The sequence below is a fragment of the Echinococcus granulosus genome, assembly GCF_000524195.1.
Source record: "Echinococcus granulosus chromosome Unknown EG_S00012, whole genome shotgun sequence".
NCBI lineage: Eukaryota > Metazoa > Platyhelminthes > Cestoda > Cyclophyllidea > Taeniidae > Echinococcus > Echinococcus granulosus.
In genome coordinates this window covers 440,920-463,105 of record NW_020170392.1, presented here as the reverse complement: position 1 = coordinate 463,105, position 22,186 = coordinate 440,920, and the positions used below count along the sequence as shown (strand labels likewise).

At 43.5% G+C, this 22,186-nt stretch overlaps 2 protein-coding genes across 2 annotated transcripts; one reads left to right on the top strand and one right to left on the bottom strand. All coding sequences in view use genetic code 11, as the record gives it.

Moving 5' to 3' along the window:
- Positions 1 to 684: 684 nt before the first annotated feature.
- EGR_02606 (hypothetical protein) lies at positions 685 to 5,365 on the top strand (the record flags this gene model as incomplete). The annotated part of the gene is made up of 5 exons (XM_024491855.1): positions 685 to 2,694; positions 2,930 to 3,262; positions 3,337 to 3,795; positions 3,867 to 4,111; positions 4,846 to 5,365. The coding sequence occupies 5 exons, from the start codon at positions 685 to 687 to the stop codon at positions 5,363 to 5,365; spliced, it is 3,567 nt and encodes a 1,188-aa protein (XP_024353670.1).
- Positions 5,366 to 9,280: 3,915 nt separating this feature from the next.
- Positions 9,281 to 21,849, bottom strand: EGR_02605 (putative tRNA(His) guanylyltransferase; the record flags this gene model as incomplete). Its single annotated transcript, XM_024491854.1, has 10 exons — positions 9,281 to 9,555; positions 9,848 to 9,917; positions 9,994 to 10,071; positions 10,141 to 10,469; positions 10,708 to 10,790; positions 12,177 to 12,259; positions 12,483 to 12,590; positions 13,568 to 13,656; positions 14,998 to 15,167; positions 21,569 to 21,849. The coding sequence occupies 10 exons, from the start codon at positions 21,847 to 21,849 to the stop codon at positions 9,281 to 9,283; spliced, it is 1,566 nt and encodes a 521-aa protein (XP_024353669.1).
- Positions 21,850 to 22,186: the final 337 nt, after the last annotated feature.

Here is a 22,186-nt window from a genome sequence, read left to right as displayed (position 1 = left end):
CGTTTGGGCCTTAAGCTGTGGAAGGATGACCCAATTTATAATGCATCTCTGTTAGAGCGTAGGCTTTTGTTAGCACAATTTGTCATATAAATCTAAGGAAGCTAAAATATGGGAATTATTACGACAATTAGACATACGTATTTGGCTCTGCAGGTTCTACTTTTAAAGGCCTAAATAGAGGAAGATAGAATAAACCACTGCCAAATTTTTGCCGCTGCTTGGTTTATAGACTGCGCACCCATACTGGCAATTGCTGTCCATGAATTTTTTTTAAGAACAATATAAGTTGTGGCAGGACTTAGTTGAAGTAATTGGAACAGCGTTCCTTATTTGAGCACTATCACATTTGAAGTATTAAAAATGACAGGTCAGCTTCCATTTTTCATTTATGCCTGTTTTTATTAGTCAAGGCAGTTGCATATTTATTGTTTCAATGTGCTAATTTTATATGTGTAATCGCTTTGCTCCCCCCTCCTCCGAAGCATATATCGTAGTTGTCACATTCTAATTTATTGCTCGAGTATACGGTGCTCAAAAAAATTTTGCACGGATTAAAAGCGTTTTGCTCTTTTTCGGCTTGCCTATAAAAATAGGGTTTTTGGTGTAATTCGTTGAATTTATTTTTCCAGACCATTATTTGTCTATTTACACAATAAAATTTTTTCTCCTGCTCCACCCCCCATTATGGAGGAACAGTTATGCAGCTCAATGGACCTGGCTGCCGAAAACTTTTTCAAGACCACTTCTTTTTATAAGTTTGCAATGGAAACCGGTTCTGAACCGGCTCCGTTTGATCTGTTTAGACATGTTGAGAAAAGTGAAAATTTGAACTTCGCTTCTCATCAGATTGTGGAGGTTGACCTGACAGTTTTGTCCGATAAGCCGACTAAAAATATCTCCAAAGGCGTTTACTTTTGGCCTTGTGAAATAATGTGTGCCACTGGAGTTGCAATTAAACTCAGGTGGTGTTGCCCATCAGAAAAAAATGCTTCAGAATCGACAATAAATGTGGAGGAAGATCACCAAAATCATTCCTTCTGGATGCTGTTCAGCGATTTATTCTGGGAATCAGTACATCCAATCGGATGGGCCGATTCACATGGAGGCTCATGGATTTATCCTTCGCAAATATCGGTTATTGAGGCGCCTCGTCCTCTACCAAACAAAAAACCAAGACTTTGCTATTCCACCGTCAGTCCTGGATTCATGCAGAAAACTACGTCACTTTCTATTCCAAAAATTATTTTTGATAAAAGAGCGGTATTTTTGCGCGATATTGTGAATGTTGGCGACTATCTTGAGTGCAAGTCGCTCTCTGATCCCTCTTCAGTGTGGCCTGTCCGGATTCTAAAAAAATACGGTGGACGCCTTGTTGTCTCATGGCTGGGGATCGATGTAGAATTTGTAGCCTCCCGCAAGGCTTATGTCTGCCGTAACGTCATAAATGACAAATGTGTGGATAATCCAGTGTTTTCTATTTTCATGTGGGATCCTCGGATTCGTCTTCTGGGTTGGAGCTTGTCACACTCTTTGGTGTACAAGCCGCCTCATGGACTCGCAATTCCCTCAATAGAAATCACTTCAGATTCCATAAATTCTCTCTCGCCCATTAACGGCGTAGCTCCCTGGAAGGGTCTCTTTTTGTTCGCTCCTGAACCTCCAAAGCACACTTTCGTTGTGGGCTCTAAACTCGAGGCGTTCGATAACCTAAGACCTGAAGGTGCACGACCAGCCACCGTCACAAAGATTCTTTCCGACCGGTACTTTGTTGTACGTTTTGATGCTCTTCCTGCAGACAATTCAACAACGCTTACGGAACCGCGAGAGTTCATAGGGCATGTGGGCATGCCTCAAATAATGCCTCCAAAAATGTGTGAATATTATGGACTTCGGCTGCTTCCTCCTGAGAACTGGCCTTCTAATGAACCCTTTTGCTGGCATGTTTACGCCCTCATGTTGTTAAAGCTGTCTACTACTTCTTCAAGTCTACCTCCTTATTTAAAATTAACGAACGATTCCTATCAATCGCTCATAAGGCATCTGTCTGTTTCAATTGATCAGTTCTTTACTACAGCTTCTCCGAGATCGAAGAATCCTCAAGAATTTCAGCTTGATACTTATTCACCTTTGCAAAACGTAGGCGCTTTTGGCACAGCTCGTTCCCGACGCTTGAAGGCTAATTCAACTGATAATTCGGGTCTATGGGTATCGAGGGACTTTTGTCCTGGCATGAAACTTGAATTAGCTCTTCCTTCCTTTATGTGGAAAAGCATCCACTTGACACAGAGTGGCGATCTTGAATTCCACGAAAGTCCCATTTGTACAGCCACTGTGATACGCTGTCAGGCAGGTCTGCTTTGGCTCCTACCTGATCTCCCTGAGAACTGGAGTCCTCATGTCTCTCCAGAGCATCCCAAAAACAAGCCTGTTGTGATAGAATCATCCTCCACATCTCTCTACCCTCTAGGCTGGAGCCGGGCCAATGGTCATCCCTTTGTTCCCCCTGCTTCCTATCTACACCCTACTCCCTCGCATTTAAATGACCCTCTGATTTGGCGAAATTCCACTGGACCGAAGCGGTCGTTCCTACAGATCGCGGGAATTGCCGAGATTAAGACTTTGTACGCTAGAGCTGAGGTCTGTCCTCACATATACCTAAACGCCTCGTGCTATACCGGGCCACACATCCTTAAGGTGAGCCCTCTTCTCCTACTTTTCACTTCTTTTCCTCTCTACTTATTTTTATTAGTAAAAGCGTTGCCGCAACATAAATGGACATCACCATTTCATGTTTCCCAATTCTTATTTAATTTTTCTGCCGTTGTCAAGTTGTTCCATTCCTTATTTATATCCCCCGCTAGTGTGTTTCTGATTAAAATTAAATAGCTGATTTACTGAACTCAATGTGCGCTGTTTCTACCTTAACCAGTCGAAATTAGAATCGTTGCCGCGGATGTTTGGTCCAGGACCTGTAGAACGCACCCTGGTTGCGATGCTCTTTCGTCTGGCCGGTGTTATTGACAAGCCGGTTCGAGTGCTGCGTGGTCTGGAGGCTAATTGGGTGGCCAAGCTCTCCAATAATGTGTGTAGCATCAACTGGAAACGACGCAGGGAAGCCATGAGGTCGGAGGGCCTGAGGCGCTGGCATTCAGACATGGGACTCACCGCCGTCCGCGTTCGGTGTCCTCGCAAGGGCACCTATCTCCCTTTGCCATTCGAAGTTTGCACTCGGGCACGTGCTGTCGACGAGTTCTGTCGACAGGTGACTCTTCATTCTACACTAGCAACGTTTCATTCGATAGCTATTACATAGCGTTGTTGTTCTCCTTCGCCTAGATATGTATTGGACTTGGGGCCTGTCCCTTTCTGCTGAGTACGCGTCGACTAGATGCTGCAGAGGGCTGTCCCCTCAAATGTAATGATCTTATCAGGCCTCATCGTGTGTCTCGCGAAAATTCTACCCCAATGGTCCTCATAACCGATGATACGATTGTCTCTACGGCCTGCCTTCTCAACACAGAAATGCGTATTTCGAGGGGCAACAGCCGTCGTCCGCTGGTCGTTTCCTCGAGACTTCTCACGTCACGGTCGCTATTGCCCTCACTACTGTATAACTGGAATCCAATTACCTCAGATCAGGACGGTGATACCTCAGGGGGAAGGGGTACAAGAGCGTTGAAACGACCCAGAGGTCGAAGGGTGCCCCCACGAACCGCAAATCGTACAATTAATCCGAGGATGAACCGAAATAATCAATTTTATTTGCTTCTAAATGGGAATACTCCCCTTTTACAGGTAAATACCTCTGTCAAGTTCAAATTCATTAGCCTTGCTGTTTGGTATGTCGTGTACCTCTCTGTGTGCAGAGTGTGGAGGTACCAACGTTAACTAGCGATCCCATTAAATGGAGCCCCTTGGATTTGGCGGCTTACTTAAAGACAACCGAGTGCAAAGACCTCTCGTCTTGGCTGGCATCGCAGGCTGTGGACGGTCAATCCTTCATGCTCCTCCCTCCCGCCCACGAGCTACACTCCAAAATGGGTCTTCCATGGGAGTTGGCAGTTAAAATAGCCCAACATGCTGACCGTCTTCGGCTGGCCTATATGAAGCAGTACTACAAAAACCCCTCATAATGGCTAGTTAGCCTCGTCCTGCTGAACTCCTTCCCCTGTGTATAGATTGTATTTTCTCTCCTTTCTCCATTCAGTGTACAGAGATATGTATGCGGTAGAAGTGGTATGAATGTGCTTACTGGCAACGCTACCTCCTCCTCCCATCTCCTTCCAAATAAATTAGGAATCAGTGTACTCTTCTTCCTTTTCCTCCTCCCTTCATTATTGATGTGATGTAGCCATCTATCAAGTTCTCCCGAAATAAATTCCTCATCAGTCATCAGGTGATTTGGGGGCACTGAAAGTGGTTCTGGCATTTGTGATGACTTAACCCCTGGGGTATGCACCTTAGCGGTAAGTCCGCTTTCCCGTATGACTAGACATGGCCATGGCTAGAGATTGGTGGGAGTCCGCCCAGAAGGAGTGTCCAGTTTTACCCATTGACAGGGCTGAGTCCAATTACTCTGCCTCCGTACTGTCGACCATAATCAAGATGTACAGCTTTCAACACAGCTTTGGGGTCTAATCCGCCGGGTAAAACGCTTGCACTGTCAAGGTGGACTGCTGTGGGATGCCACACGTGCGTTCGGTAATTACCAGGGGGCTCGGGTTAAATGCCCCACAAATCGATACAGCGGGCCGGCCCTCACGCGAAGGGCAAAGTTGATAGATAAAAAGAGGAACTAATGTATCGAGAATCTTATCAATCAGGATTGTTGTCAATCTTTTATAGTGTTGGTCAGAAGCCTCTCCTCAATTGGAAGGCTTGCTGTCAGTCGGGGAGTATCAAGAGGCTGACAGACTCAGCCATTCGGTCCATCGTTCTTGATATTCGTGGAAATAATGTCAGCACCACGTACATTGAGTGCCCTGCCTGTGAGAATGAGACTCTGGGCATTCGAATGCCCGTCTTTGTGGTCCTATTCAAGAATATGAACCGCTTCTTCTCCTTCCAAATAGAAACTCTCGACTACAGTGGCTTTCCGCGACGATTTCGAGCCAGCAACTCGACAAAGAACACGCTCATTCGTCAGTTCTGCACCAACATGCCGCTGTTTCTGCATCCGGGTTGGAACACCGTGGTGTTTGATCTGAATCGTCTGATGGAGTACTGTTATAAGCAACGTCTGCGCGAAGTCACACGTGTTAGAATCAACGCAAACTGTCGCCTACGACGAGTCTACTTTTGTGATCGTGCCTACGGGGAGGAGGAGACGCCGAAAGACTACAAACTGCAGGTTTTGCATGGGTAGTGGAGAGCCACCAACCCCTTCATCCCCAATTCACATCTGTATGCCTGCATAACAAAGAAACGCCTTTCTAGCGATTCCACTTTTTGTACCTGCTTTTAAATTAAAACTCACGGTTTTTACTAGTCAGCTGCTAGAAACTCCGAAATTCTGCTAATAGCTTTTAAGAGCTGTGTTGCTTATTGACACATTTCCTGGAAAAATCCTTAACAAAACAATATTTAATTGCTCTTGTCAAGGCCTTAATTTTCTCAACGCTTTATTTGCTGTTTAAGGTAGCTGCTATCGTACTTGAGGTCTTTTCAACAAAGGAAACTCCTTGTGCGTTTTGCTATTCCCCTCTGATCAGTCCAATTTTCCTCTATGTTAAAACAAAAATGCCATGAGTTTGGGAATCTACTCAAGCCATAGCACGCTGTATCGCAAAACGGAGGGAATCTACAAACAAAGGCTTTCCAGTTGCCATATTTCATACGAATTTCCACACTCAACAAAACGTAGACCAATAACAACTATAGTAGGCGTCATCCGTTTGTAAAAAAACGATTCCTGTTTTTTTTTTCACTCATGGGTAGACTGTGAGATGTGAAAATGTTGGCGAAATTGCCTCGTATTAATCCTACTCAAAATGGCCTTAACTGAAGCATGAAGGCGCCTGGATTCACATGTGTGCTTTAATTAGGGGTCATAAACAGTAAGGCAAGCGCCTAAAAGCAGTCCAGTAGGCGCAAATACTGGCGCTAGGTTTATTGAATTACCGCCGGTGGAAATTCCACTTTCCGGGATTTATTGAGATTTCACACAACTACCCACAAATCGGGGACAAATTAATCGTGGGAGCTTGCAAAGTACTCATTAAATTAGCATACATTGTTGGTTTTATTGCGTATTTGAAGGCATTTGGGGATATTTAATGAAGGCGGTTGGAGCTACTTTCTCAATCCATGTTTGAGCGAGTAAGAGTATAAATTCATCATGGAACGCAAACTTACATGGTCAATAATTCCGCTAAATTGGTGAGAAACCGACTATATCAGTAGGTCTATTAAGTATCCCTAAGACACCACTAGTTTCTCCAGATTTTGGCAAACATGATTCACACTTTGAAAGAGATCTGTGACGCTGGATATAAATAGCCACCGTGATATAATACTACTCGCTATTGTAAGTAGCAAGTTTATTTACGGTAAAGTCGAGAAGTTCTGCGTTGGGTTTCATAGAAAAAAAGGCAAAAAAAGCAAAACCTAAGGAAGCTTGCAAGTAGGGCAGACAGGCATTACTCCAGCCAAGAAAATCAAGCACTACCTGGGGCAAAATCGTGGAGAGACCACTCAAAACTATGGCCTAGCAAAATAAGTTTATCACAGCGAAAGTTGAGGGGGTTTGAATCTAAAATTAAAAGGCTCTGGAATAAATGAGATGCTAGATTTAAATCTTGGCACCATCAGAAGCAGAATGCTTAAGGTCCGTTTGACGAGCCAGCCGAAAACAAATTCGTACGCCATCCACTGGTATTCCCGACCCTTTTAATTGGATAGTTTTTCATGATATTGAATAGGGTAGCGAACTAGTTGGCATAGTTTATTGAAGCCAACCGATATGATGAAAGCTGAAGCCTTTAAGACCAGCATAGAAAAATGCTTTTGATATAGTACGTGCATTGACTGATTTTTCACAGTCGTTTTAAGAGTTTCGAAAGTATTTAATAGGTAGGTTATTATTCGAACGTAGAACCAATGCATACATAACCGCTTTTTCGAAAGGCAAAGCTAAATACTGAAAACTCTATAATCTTAGATATCTTTCACACGATGAATAAGTAAAATAGAAAACACATCTCTTGCATAACAATAACAAAATTGCGTGATACACCGTTCGTTAAGTCTTTAATGGGTTTGATAAAATATTTTAAAAATAAATAATAGCAAAGTTTTTAAAAATAATTTTGTTAGAATCCATCATAAGATTTGCAGTAAGTCGGTGCACTTTTGCGTACAACCAACACTCTCTACAACTCTTCCTGATCTCGTGGATGGCAGAGGTTCCAAGGGAAGAATGTTTGTGGTAGAAATGACGACTAGGCGGAAATTGTTATAGGAGAACAACTACTTTGTAATTGTAGGAATGCATGCACCATTTAATGACATTTGAGCGGAATAAAAATACAACTAAATGTTAAAAATTCATGAGACAACCAAATGAAGCCGGAAGGACCCTTTTTACGGCTAAAATGTGCAAGAATGTGTCAGCATATCGGCATTCAGTCCGACCGATTTCGTTCCCCAATCACGTGGACACACTACCATTCCCTCCATGAAAGTGTCGATCAATGAGAGACTTCAGAATGATTGTGTTCACGAGTACTTTCAAATAGTCTTCCTCTTTCCGACGGATGATTCAAGCACTCGGTTGGACCCACTGTTGAATGAATGCCGATTGCACTTATTTGATTTATTTGAAAGAAGGTAAATTTTGGCACCCACTTGAGGTCAAAGTTTTATTACAGTCAAATAAAAAAACGGGGCAACTTCCTCTTAGTCAGTAATCGTATTTGAAACGGACAAAAAGTAAAATATGCCCGAAGTTCACAGTGACCCGCTCTGTAGGCTTGCGTTACTTATTTATTTGTTATTAGGAATGTGGAAGATTTCATTGGGGTCAAAAATCACTCTATGAACATCAGCTCATAAAATTTGACTGTAGCATGTCGAGATTTTAAATGGGCTGAGAGGCTATCGGCACCGCCTTCGGGCCGTGCCGCTGGGCGTAAGTACAAAGCCGGGAGTTTAACAAATAATTAGCCTACTTCTCTTTGTGAAACAGAAGATTGGAAAGCGTGTTAGTCACGTTTATCTACTTTGAGATGTGAAGGCAGTGGTTTGTCTTCGATGAATAAAGAAAAATTCATCTGCAATACTGGAGAACAAATGTATGAAACGCAGAGATGACCTTTTGGGGGGTGGATTACTTTCCATGAGCTCCAACCGTGTTACCGTGATACATGTGGGGAAAAGCAACAGGCGATATTTGTTTTCCCCCAGGTCATAAAACAGCACGAACTTTCAGCAAATTACCACCCTTTCATAAAAAGAGCAGAAACACGAGAAACATGAGGTGAATTTTCATACAAATTGCACCTCCTACACAAATCAGCAAAAGTTCACTTCCCCTGAATCCTGAAACAAATCACAAGACGACTAAAACACTTACTTTGCGGAGGAAAGGAGCGACATACAAATGTCACCTTCCAATAACCAGATAAATGAACCAGGGAACTAAGCCGACGGTGGCGATGGTGCGGACTTGAACTGATCCAAAGAACGAGGAGAAATGAGCTCAATTTTCTTATCGAATTCCCGAAATCCTTATAGAAATGCCAAATTTTTACAAAATCCATTTTGTGGCGTAGGAGGAAAAAAGAGGAGATAAAGCGAAATCCCTTCATTCAAATCAACTCTTTAAGACGAATGTCGAACTAAATTTATCCCGTGCAAAACGGACTGAAAACGAGAAAAGGAACGGATATCTTCACCATCGTTGTTCTGAGAAGAGGATGACATTAGTGACTCGCCACCAAATTACGCCATAAAAGTGGGGTTGAGCGAAGGCGATTTCCCTAAGCTTATTACATATTGCTTCTTGGAGAATTGGGTAGAAGGGAGAAGTGGATGCACCTCCCCTCGAATCTCAAAACGACAAACTTTCACACAGCTTCCAACCCTCTACAAAGTTAATGAAAGCGAATTTCTTCTCATTAAATCACAAATCCGACAGAAGAGATTATGTTTTCGGAATGCCTTCAAACTACTCAAAGATGACAAACAAATCATGACAACCATTATCCTCTCGAGGTGCAAATAAAAAAGAACTCGATAAAAATGGCTTTTCTTATCAAATTGCTGCTTTTACAAGAGGGATCTAGAGTTCGCCAGGGATACGCCGGCGCCGGAGTTTGCGTATTTGTATGTCGAGAATGTCGTGAGCGGAGCCCCAACCCGGCGCGCCATCTGCGGGGCAGTTGGGCGCGGGATGCCAGGAATTGCGGATGCGGTAGGGATGGTAAAGTACTGGTGGAACACCCTCGCGCAAACGCAGCATCAGTCGTGCGTAATGATAGTTCGACTTCGACACTGTAGTTCGGAGGCCCTTGTGGATTCGCGGGACGCTATCACCTCGCAGTACCAGTGCTTGCTCTGCAGCGCAAACAGGAACAACGGTAATGTTGAACCAAATGAACTAAAAATGAGGTGGTCCCTTGGAAGGGCGAGGAAAATCACCCCAAGTGAAATAGATATCGAAATAGTTGAAGAAAGAGAACCCTACTTTAAAAAAAGCGTCACCAAAGAGCATCACACGCATGTTTAGTATGCAAACTGACCTAGATTAGAAGCCAATAGTTCGAATAAATGGGGCACAGTCGCACAAGGCAAACACGAAATCTGATAATTAGTGATTTAAGACGATATAAATAAAATGAAGACTTACCAACCCACAAATTTGTGCAAAACTCGACGTCGTGTTCTGTAACTGCCCTTTCGATGGCAGCTTCAAGGGCCTAAGGTGAGGCGAGATCAAATAAAGTCCAACAATAATAACTGACAAAGCTACTAGCGATATTACAAGCAATATACCTTTTCGAGGATTCGAGCTCCCTTTTCTGGTCGGAAGCCAAGCTGCTGAAAAGCCTCGTCCACAGACAAGCCACGGATCTGTAGCACAAGCCAAAGATGAATAAATGTTCCGATGAAAATAAAGCAATTATATGCTTAGGAAATCACCATAAAAGCCAGCAACCAGAGCTTTTTTTGGCTATACAAGATATTCTCCTTCGTATAGGTGACTTCAGCAGGCCGAGGTTCAACGGATTCTTCGCCATCAGCTGTAACGGTGGTATTTTCACCTGGAGGATAGACGACTTCGTTGTAGAGTTCCCACAATTTGGTTTTTTTGCCAGTGAGACGAGATGTCATTGCTTGGCCTGATTCAAGACATTTGCCAGTGGAGAACTGGCAAAGATGTTGAGTCTGGAGGGCAGAGGAAACCGCAACCTTCTTTATAAGGGGAAGAGTGGAAATAGAGCGCAGAAGATGTCCACCTTTCGCAAGGGCTGAAATATTCATCCTGGAAATGGGGTCAAAGAAGATAATGCGTGTCAGACTCCCACTAGGCACAAAAAGCACATCTTGAGTCCCCTCCATAATCTTCTCCACACAAGTCGATTTTAACGGATACGCGAAAGGACCTATTGTGTTTTGGGTTAACGGATTTGACCCCCTACGATTGCAAAACTTTGGGTAGGCACAATTTCAAGACAATGGTGACACCAAAGCTAACCATTCTCATACCTAATAAGAGCCTAGTGGGTTGAAGAGTGGTCCGATAACAAACACCAACAGCATTGAGACCCAATTTTTGGAATATCGTAGCACTAAACTAGTGCGGTATGGCGGATTTGAGTGACTCGGGAGAATAATAACATAGTCAAAGTACTTGGTAAATTATAAAGTAATTGTGCAGTAAATATCAGCTTGATATAAAATTTTATTTTTGAGTGTGAAGTGCGCTCATGATGAACGCAAACATTTCAGTCTGAAGAAGAAAGCTAAATGACCTAAAAGTCCTTCTTCATAAATTCGTCCAATTCCCCTTACTCCGATTGCCCAACAGGTATTCCACATCCTTAACTTATAAAAAGGCTTGTGTATCTTTAAAAATATTATATTTGTGTGTTAACTAACAACTTGTTCATTACTATGTGTTGACTAATTGTGCGAAGAAAACAAATATTGCTGTTCTTTTGTAGTGGATTACTAATCATTGTCGCCTATGTGGATCTTTGAGAGTGATTGCTTGCAACCATGTCACTCGTGATTTTTCAGTCTTCTTTATTTTTGTAGATTGGTTGAAATATTGGAGATAATATCTTGGTCGAAACGCCAATCGCGTTAGTGGCACCCACAAAGCTAAGTCGCACTTAACTCTATCCTGGCTTCAAAAATGGGCTGTACATGTCTGCTTACCTGTTACTCTGACCACTTTTGTTAATCAATGTACTAAATACTGCATCCGATTCAGTGCCACCTCGTCACCCACTTCCCCCAGAGGAAATGGTAAGGAATTGGTTGTGATTTTCTTATAGATTTACGCAAGACCTAGCGAGCTGCTAACAAAATCAATGTAGAAAGGATGTAGCGAAGTCAAAATCGGAACGGAAACACTGCAGTGAGGAGGCCTTGTGGCTAAACACAGAAGTGACTACCCAGCAGAAGTTTCAAGTATTATGCTGGGTCTTCAACACAGTACTGTGATTTTTAGTACGGGTTACTCGCCAGAAGCAGTCAAGTCCTACATTTGGAAACCCGCAACCCGATCGCAGAAACTGTGGCGCAACCAAGGGACACTCGGGCCTACAAACCCAATTACCTTGAATTAGTGACCTTCACAAACTTTATTGTTAAAGTACATGTAGAACTTCTGAGGGCACCTATGGCAGTTACCTAGCAATTCTATTTCACCTGTCCTCATACGATTCTGCTCAGGATCTGCACCGCCTGAGCAGAATCCTTTCCTGTCAACAATCAAATGCCTACTTTGGTGATTGCTTTTAATTCTGTGCGCTCCGATTGTTTGGATGGTTTTGGCAAAAATAACCACCATAATTGCATTGAGATAATGGCGCCACTTTGAGGCCACACACACCTCCACCTTAGCATGAGCATACTGCATAAATAATATGGGTAGAAGAACGCAACCTGGTGTATTTTTTCTCCGCAGCAATACAAAATGCAAGGTGCTTTCTATACACTGAATTTACGGGTCCAATAAATGCGGATTCTCGATCCAAAAGTCGTCCTTTATTATGTCACAATTTCGTTCCTCCACTGCCATCTTCTTCGGCTAAAAGAAGAGGAGAATGCCAAACGGCGAATGGGAATGCTGCAAACGAAGACGAGAAACAGATGTGTATTATCACCAAATAATTTGATCTGCCTTACAGGCACAAGCTCACATTCCTGCAACTGAATAACCGAGGCGACTCAGGAACTGCTTCTCGCTTTCAAGCCTATCTAATTTCGAAACCTCGTGGAGATGGAATAGGTAAAAAATCAACGAGGCTCACCCCCTTCCTGAAAATCACCGTTCCTTTCCGGAACAATTGCGGTTCGTTGTTGTAATTAATGCCGAATTCGGAAAAGAGTATTTCATTCTTATCTGAAGACAATGTCCCCTGTAAAGAAAAGATAATTCAAAGAATCAGTCACCAAGACAACAACAAGAAGCATTACCTTCCACCCCCACTGCATTTTAACAGTTTTTTAGCAAAGGAGTAAACAGCCAGCGCAGTAGGACGCAAATAGGGGATGTTAAGAGCAAGTTGGGACATTTAATTCAGTGCGCATAAAAAAGAACGCTGCTGTGATAGTGCTACATGCAGTGGCGGATGACACTCGCAATAGCCAGCACGAATGTCGTGGGTCGGCCCAGACACCGTCAATCGAGCTGGTAGACAACAGTTCGCATCTTCTTCTGAACAAGGGCATAAAACTCCAACACGAGGAAATCTATGGAAGACATTAGCCACAGGACGGTACTGTGACAAGACCCTCAGTCATCGGCGCGTGGGCATTTCATTGTGTAAACTTTTCAAAGGCGGTCGCAGACCTGTGATTCAGTGTCGTTCCCAATTTACGGCACAGCAGTCGTTTCCCTGAACCTTCATCCAGCCCATCGAGCGCCCTTACCCGGACGCCTGACCGAGGCAGAACTTACCTATTGTGTAACAAAGCCGCAAATGGAAGGAAACCTTTCTGTAAGGAGAGTAAACACAGCGCAGTAATTCAAGATCACGATTGTCTGCGCTTTCACATAGCCAGGTCGCACCAGGTATTGCGATAGCGGTGAATCAGGCTAGAACTTTTCAGACATAAGTTCAACACTGCGACAAGCGTCCAAAGGTCGTGGCGGGCCTTGCATAAAAATAAATGAAATTCAAACTCTATCAACTCCGTTTGCCACTTTGTAAACTTAAAAGTACCGGCTTGACGTGAACACCACTGTAAAAGTAGGAGGAACATTCCCATTCAATTACAAAAGCCAGTGAAGTTTTCCATCTGCGAGCTAATGATTGACACGAATCTGCAAACAGAGTGAAGGAAGAAGTGCGCGCTGCCATGAAGGCGGAAAGGCAACACCGCAAAAACTCACACGCAGCCTCTCCTCAGCCGCGGCTGTTGTCAGTCCTCCACGCTGGACGAGGTTCCAGAAGCACGTATTGTACAAATTATTGATGTGACCTTTCAAGAGAAAAGAACACAATATGCACACACTTAAGGCTGTGCCTCAGTTTGTGGACATTAAAAAGTAGCAGTTGAGCAAAATTGAGGAGGCACATTGGAATACCACAAGGGGAACAAACCTGTCAAAGCCATGGTTACATGTCAATATAACGCAAAATCGAAAACAAGGAAAAGGAATTAGACAAAACGGACTTCCAACGATGTTTCCTACAATTTTTCCATCGAGGATCTGTGAAGTTACCGTAGTTATAGCGTTTAATGACAAGTTGAAGAAGATGGGATGGGATTGATCCGACTCGTGAATAACACCACGATGGAACACAACAGTTTGGAAAAGTGCTCGTTAAGAGTGAGCGCAACAGTTAAGAAAGTCGAAAGTTGATTCTCGACAATCAGATCACCACTGATAAATAAAAGTGGTCAAGCACGACGGAGGGAATGAAGCGCGGTGTATCCAAATCGAAGTGATGTGACAACGGGGCCCAACGTGGTTATCACAAATTACAATAGCAGCGAAGAAAAGAAGCTTGAATATAGCCAGGTACAACTTTGTGACAGCACAAAATAGGCCATAAAAATGCAATCGCCGAGTTTACAGTGCATCAGCAAAGTGTGATGGACAGCAGTGATAGCAGTGGTTAAGGGCGCAACCCCCATAAGAAGAAGTAACGACGACACGGAGGGAGAGCTAAGTGCCCGTTTATAAAAGAGATAAAATGGTGCGCTGACATGAAATGCATTCACTAGGCAGTATAAATAAAAGAGGGGTAATAAAACAAGGTAGTTCTACCGCAGGGGAGATTAGCACCAATCGCAATGATATAACTAGAGCAGCATTTTCTCGTGCCTCAGGGTTCTGCGCACTCGAACTATGCTGTTAGTTTGCCAGGCAACGGTTTGAGGGCTTAAAAAAGTGGTTTAATTTAGTGAATTGGCATGAGGTCATACAGAGGCGCCTTTTTGGTGATGGTGCCCGATGCTTACGGCAAAAACCGTTTGCCGCCACAGTGAACCGTAAAAACGACAAATAAGGACGCACGAATCTGCGAGCATCGCATAAACATATATGGGCTAGGTGACCGGCAATATAATCGGGGTGAACTGAGCGTGGGCTTCGAAACGCGGACGGCTGAAAATTTTTGTGTACTCGTCAGGAGCACTTAACGCCACAAGAAGATTTCAAGCCTTCAGATTGTGACCACATGAATAATGGAGGGGCTGAGAGACAAGCGACACGTGCAGAGCCCCATGTCGATTAGCGGGAATCAAAAATATCATCCTAATGTTGGTGAGCCAAGGAGGAGGGAACAGGAGGGGCGGGGGGAGGGGGCCACTTACAGTCAACCTGACGCCAGGCCAGGTAGTCGCGTAGGTTTTTGTCGGTGGGATAGAGGACAACGCGACCGTCAAAGGCGGGTGGATAGAGCAATGGCGTGTCCACCATGTACTTAGGCCACTCAAAAACGTAGGACGAAGCGAACAGCGAGGTCACTGTCGTCATCAATTTGCTGCACAAAAAATCATCCAAAAGTATTAATGGGAGTTCTCAAGATATCAGGCTAACAGCCAGTTTTTTCGAATTTAATAGCGGAACAGACAAACTGGTTTGTAATTAATCAGTCGAGGTAAACAATATAATGTACCTCCGTGGAAATTAAGTAATACTTGGGAGACTGTGTTAAAATACGAGGGCTACAACCACACGCGGTTAGCGTGTTCGTAATTCCAGCTACAATAGACGCCGAATGAGCTTCAACTAGAACGGAGACTGAATGGTAGCTGATGTTGTGATTGAAAATAACTGCAATGCTTTCATTGACGGTTTAACTCTTCGTTTTAGCTTCGCAAGCATTCAACGCTCCGCCTCGGCGCTTGCGCCAGGCGGCCTGGTCTCCGGACAACGCCAATAGCCCCCCAGCACTTCTATACGTCAGAAATACCTTTTTCTGCCCGAGTGTTGTGCCTTCTTTCATCTTCAGGGAAGTCTCGAGGCGCTACACACCTTTTTTTGGGGGGTGAAATTACTTGCAGTGTGCATATATCATGCCTCGGTAGGTTGTTTGTCAATGGAGCGGCTTACCGCCGCCAGTGGATTTCGATGAATATTATCAAGTGCGAAGTGACTGGAATAAGGGCCAAGTAGTAGGCATGGTGCAGAGCCAAATCGAGCCTCCACAAGGTCTATACATGGATATTGGCACAAATGTTTACACACTGGTAAGCGTATGAAATTGAGGCACAAAAGATGAAAATGAATAAATAGTGGTGTGCGTAGCCAAAGTTCTAGGCATGAATAGATGTAGAAAATGAGCTTCCCATCATAGTTACCGTCAAGGTTCTTCTACCCCCTTTATTCATCCCAAACAGGCCATGAAAATGCCACCTGATCCCAACTTTGTCGATATTCACTGTGGTTTTAGGCGATTAGGACATCGACTTGCCTACTTTGGCAAAGTAGCCGAAAATCGAGGTTCTCTGGAATCATTACTGCAGAAATCTTCCATTTTCACCAGAAAGATAACTTATATCCGTTTTTTTCAAATTTAGCCGCACGCCAAGTTTGGAATATACAAAACTGCGTGGTCAGAGGTCAAATGACTCGAAATGGTGAGTAAATGATGGTGATTTTGTGGTGGTCTCCTTGATGCATTCGTAGAGGACAAAACGGTTTTACGACTTCCTACGATAGTAGTGATGTGAAAACCCCAGAGTCCTAACAATGTAACCTTGTACCAGTCATGTACAGGTGATCGTATTACGACTGAGAAGGTGGTAAAGTGATCCAGCGAGACATTTATTGGGTCCCTGAAATCATGGAAGATTAATTTTAGGGGCTTTTTGAGACGGCCCAAACCTAAGATGGGAAAAAGCTTGTTAAACTTCAAATGACTAAGTAAACGCACCCAAAAATGGCGAGGTCCTAGGCTAAAGGCAACACGCTGGCGTCGACGCCTTCTCAGAAGAGGATAGAGGTACTCGCGATCGAATAACCGTCAGGTCTAAGCATTCACACTTTGAAAATTTCCACCATTCTATAGGATAGGAAAAACCTTGAACAACCTCGGTGTACTAAGGCTGAATTTAAAACCACATGAGAACTCTGCCCAAACACACGGTAAATAACGGTAGCACCTGTCACTACCCAGGATTCTGCAATAAACTATGGTGTAATCGGGAAAAGACCGAATCTGATGAATGCGTCGCTCACTGGTACGCGAGATGCGTAAATAACGCCACATGAGTTTGAAGCGCCCTCAAGTATACAGAGCATTCACCCTGATTCGCAAATCGTGCGGCTTGTTTATGAAATGAAGGCAGAAAGGACTCTTTGAAAAAGAGCCGACATTCGTGAAATCAAGACAGGAAAACCGATTAAAGGATATGCTCATCAGACGATAAAAGCAAGTCTACAGTGGGGATGAGTTGTAGAGTCGTGATTTTATTTGCCATAGAAAGGTTCGTCTTGCATTACTCACATCACCTCGGCTACCTAATTGATGTCCGGGTTAGGCATCAAAGGAGGTCTTAACAGGCACACCTCCGCGAGTGCCTGTTTTTGCCATGGCAATTAAAAAAAATGAAAAGCCATTTCATAAGTTCGCTGCCAGGTTCTCCAAGGCAGATAAACCACCGCAGCCCAGACGCTTCACCACTCTACCTAGGTGACCCTTTCAACGGCTGTTCAAACACGAAATCATGGCCTTTTCCTGGCACCAAGATCACCCTACATCCATTTTCGCTCTCTTGACCCGGTCTGTTTGTGCAGCCAGTTACCATGCGCCGATGAAAACAATTGTCACATGTGAGAGTCGCCAAGAGCAGGCTAGAAAACGAGTGTCACATGCATTTGAGGGTAGTAGCTAACGCAGAGAGAATTTAATCAACATAAAAAAAGATGCCTTACATCTTCCTCGAATTCGTGAATGCCTTGTCTAACTTTTGGAATAGTAACCTTATTTTACACAACTGCTTTGAAAACTGCAATAAGAGACTGTAACATTTTAAGCAGTTGTTTAACTGTTCGTTTTGGCCTCACTTCGGACGCTTAAGGCTCCACCTTGGCACTTTCGCTGGACGGCACAGCCTTTAGGCTATACCAGTAGCTCCCCATCCCTTCTGCACGTTCAAAATGCATATTCTGCCAGAGCATCATGTCTTCTTTCATCTTCCGAGAAGTCTCGGGGCACTACACAGACATTCTTGCTTAAATAAAGCAAATTTTGGAACTGATTTCACGGAAAACATTTAAGAATCCCACCTAAGTATTTTTACGAACGAAAATGGCGCTTTAATAGAAAACCAGATACATATATGGACCATGACTGCTCCCGTCATAATATTCTCTTCCGGTTAAAAGGATTATTTATGCATTAAGTAATACCCGTTGCCCCTGATTGCAATCTTATACATAAGGCAGATCAGTTACCCAGCCCAGTACATGAATGTTGAGTTGCAGAAAGGTGGCATCAGGCAAGTATAACACCCCTCCAACTCAGATTATGATCTGTTACCACACATGGATCAACCCCGCGCGACCTTGAAAAGAGCATTTGCTCTACTTCTACCGTTGTAAGAGCTCTTGTTCGCTGCCACTGGCAGGCGGGAGGGCTAAGTCAATAGAGGCTCTCTTGGAGGTGAAAATATCCTTGCCCCGTCAGAAGCAGAACATGGAGCATGGCGGTTGTACAAAGGAGTTAACCAAGAAAACAGGCAAGTCCCATTCATTACTTGATACAGTAAAGGCAAAACTCAAACCACCTAGAATTGGTAAAAGTGATTTCCCGTATGCGGATAAGACTAGTCTCAAGGGACCAATTGCAACAAGCACTGGTTACCAACTTGGAAACGACAATGCGAAGCAAATAATCTACGCATTGGGGCAGATTAGAAGTTACACGCCTCAGCATTAGAACAAAAAGATGTACAGGCAGGGAATGATTGCCCACTTGCGCATTTGAGAAATATCCTGAGCCACGAAACGACTTCAGTGGAGTCTAAAATAAATTTGACCTAGAGCCTCTTGTTGCTTGACTTTGAATTTTCTGCCTTTAGAGAGCAAAGAATGTCAACATTTGATTATGGGGTTAGCATTGAGTTTTATGGCTTCAAAATTTACTGAAGCATAACGTTTGACTCCCTGTTCTTTTGACTTGAATCCTAGGGACATGTTCACAAAATCAAAGGCTCAACGATTTCTGGCGCTAGGGTTGGCATGGTTGACACAAACGCCAACGTCCTAAAGAAACCCGTAGCGGCGTTTCGGAAGCCGTATCAAAACTATGTTCGCTGATGGTAAGGATGGATTAATGCAAACTCCAAAACAACTCAAACAGACTAGTACCTTAATGCAAACATCTAGTACTCACCTCCTTCACGGATTCACAGTGCATACCTTAAAGTGGGGCTGGTGAGGAGGCTAAGGGGATGAAAGAGAGTTATCTGGAGCTGCTTGCGCCTGCACGGGTTAGCTTGCAGGAGGTCCTCTGTTGAAGGTGAGAGGCATGTGACACTGTGAGTCACAGCCTAGAGTCATGCGGCATATGAAAAGGAATTGGCAATTACCCGAAATCCCGAGACGCCTAACTTGCGGACCAAGCAGAAATTGTGCAAGTGAGTACCGATCCCATCCTACGAAGAAATTTTACCCAGGAATAAAATACCAAATTGAGGGGTGTTGGCGAAGAAATACACTACCCTTTTGACAAAAAAATATTCAAATTTGTTAGATTTATTTAAAGTGAGTTTGAGTAACGAAAGCACTGTGGCGACTAATGTGCTTTGAGCGCTAAATTGAATCGTATAGTGAATTAATGGGCACCTTGAATAAGCATACAGATGCATAGGAGTCATGAACAATAAACCGGCTTCATTTAACAGATGGGTAAGTCTGCGCAGGAACTGTCACAAAGATGCGGGCGTGTAGAACCTCTCCTGACATTTAGGAAGCAGAAAGTCAACTCCATTGTTGATTTACCGAGGGTAAGAAAGTGCCATCCAATGGAGAGGAAAACATTTGGATTTCAAAAGTGGATATAATAACCAACTCAAAGGACACCTGAATGAAAATAGGGGTATCTCCTTGGATAAGAAATGGCTTTGAATGGAGAAATTCAACTGATTGCCTCATGAATTGAAAAAAAAACAACCACCGAATGCGGACAACAGCTCTCAAGATAACAATTCAGCAGTTGTGAACTTCTCATTAGAAGTGGATAATTTAGAGTACGATTTATGAATTATGTTGAAGCATACCGAGAGTGGAATGGCTATCGTTATAATGCAGCACTGGATAAGCAGCTTACGCAGTATCACCCCAGTAAACCATGGGCATTATAAAGCTGAAATCGGTCAGTTGACTTTAAAAGTTGCATAGAAAGAGGCGAAATGATGGAATAGATGTTGTCGACACCATAAAGTGGTTAACGACAATCCAGCAACCAAGAGTTTAACTTAGTTGTGAGCTGCAATTTGAAGCAAAGATTGTGAATGGGATCTCGAAAGCCAAGAACCGAACTCCTACATGCCCAACTTTTTAGCGTATATCCCAACGAGAATGGCTACACTGACTTCGCAGTAAGTCCACTAGCTTACTACTGAAGACGCCCTAATCCAACGTTGCAACTCTAACACCTGCATGCAGGCATGGGAATATCAAAAAATAAGTTTAAAATAGTCTTAGCAGAACAATCTTTTGTTCCTTGCTTTTGTTAATAAAAGAAAAGATTGACACGATCGGTCACATTCACACTGAAGATGTACAATTTCAAGCCGAGTTAGGAAAAAAAATCAACGATGCTACTGGACAACCATCCAAAGGCGAATTTTGCGACAAAACACTTTAGTGCAGAAAGAAATTTGGCAGCAGAATTGTTGACCAATTCGAGGTACTGATGGTCTGAAAATGCTAACAGAGATTCTTGCAAAGGTGACGTCAGTCCTGCATGAGCCAATTTGGCTAAATTTTAACAGCAACTTTACGGATTACGCAAGACACAACGCCAGAATTTTCCTTCTTCCAACAGGGAAGTGCCGCCTGAAGCCACCGTTGATGGCCCTTTCTAGAGCCTTCTTGCCATTTTTTTAGCTGGAGCAAATCATTCTTCCACACTGGAAACCCGAGGTGCCAGTCACTTACTAGAGAAATGCATCATACTTGAACTTGGGCCTTAAATCGACTTGAGCCCCACCGAAGACTACTCTTTGAAAGCATTCAGAAGCAGAAAACCTTTAGCTAAATTTCGGAGGATTCCCATTTGTTAATTACTGTGGTGGGAATGTAATTTCTGTCAAGAACAGGGAGTAAAATAGCGACATTCAATGAAATTGGTCTGAGACACGAGTGAGTCGACACTAACGAAACGTAACTTCCAAAAGTTCATCCTTTTTTTCACTGAAACCTTTAAAAATCCCAAGCATTGTGAACTACTTTTTTCTAGTTCAAACGATCACCAAAGCAACTATGGAAGCCAATATAATTTCTCATTAACTTTATGAAAAAAATTTCTTCAACAAAAGAAATAGAAGTTAAAAAATGGAGATCAGTAAGGGTATTCTAGAATCCTAAAGTCCCAAAACAGGTTACCTATGACGACCTAAATACTCTAAGAACTAAGGTAACGCTGAGGTCATAACAGGAAATCGCTTGCCACCAGATAGGCTACCGTTGCTGCCTTAAAAATGGAAGCATCTATTACAGAAATGGTTACAAGAGCGAGGATTCCAAATCAACGAACATGTTCCAACCAATCAATCAATTAATCAAAGGTAGATCAAGAGTTGCGTTTGAAACCAATTTAGTAGCCCAGTGACAAGCCAATAACCAAAATCTGACGTCAAACTAACCTAACCGTTATGGGTCAAGTGTATTAACGTCAAACGATTTTGCGATAAGCTCCAGAACAGTACCCACCTGGGACGTCGATTAAACGAGTCAGTAGAGCGTCTAAAGACGAAGCTAAACTCGTCGGATTGACCGTAGGCGAGGACAATGTCACCGTGCTGGTGCATGACGCGCCTCGCTGCCGCACAGGCCAGCCTCAGTGCGCGCTCGTCGTTGGGCTTCACGAAGGCATGCTTGTCAGCAAACCTGTGGAAGGTCTGGCCATCCAATCGCACCACTATCCACGTGTTGGGCAGGCACGGCACCTCGGCCTCGTAGTCGCGCACGTAGGCGTACACTGAGTTGGCCATTTTGCTGCGGTTCAATGGACGGAAGAGAGGGGAGACTTTCCTTGCTAAGATGAAGTGACGAGCACCGGTGAGGAAGAATTTCTGCAAGTGAGAAGGAAAGAAACCATAGCGGTCGAACCTTTGCTCAAAAAATGTTCAGCTCAACGCTGGCCATCAATTCCTCTCTAGATGAGTGATGTGCAAGATAACTTTTGTTTTTTAAGCTAACCGTAACAAGGATATGTAGCTACCAGAATACAAATAGCACACGACTTTCGGTGTGAATTCGCATACAGGTATACGCAACTTTAAAACATCAACTCGGAGTTTAATGATCAATGACTTGGTAACGATTTCA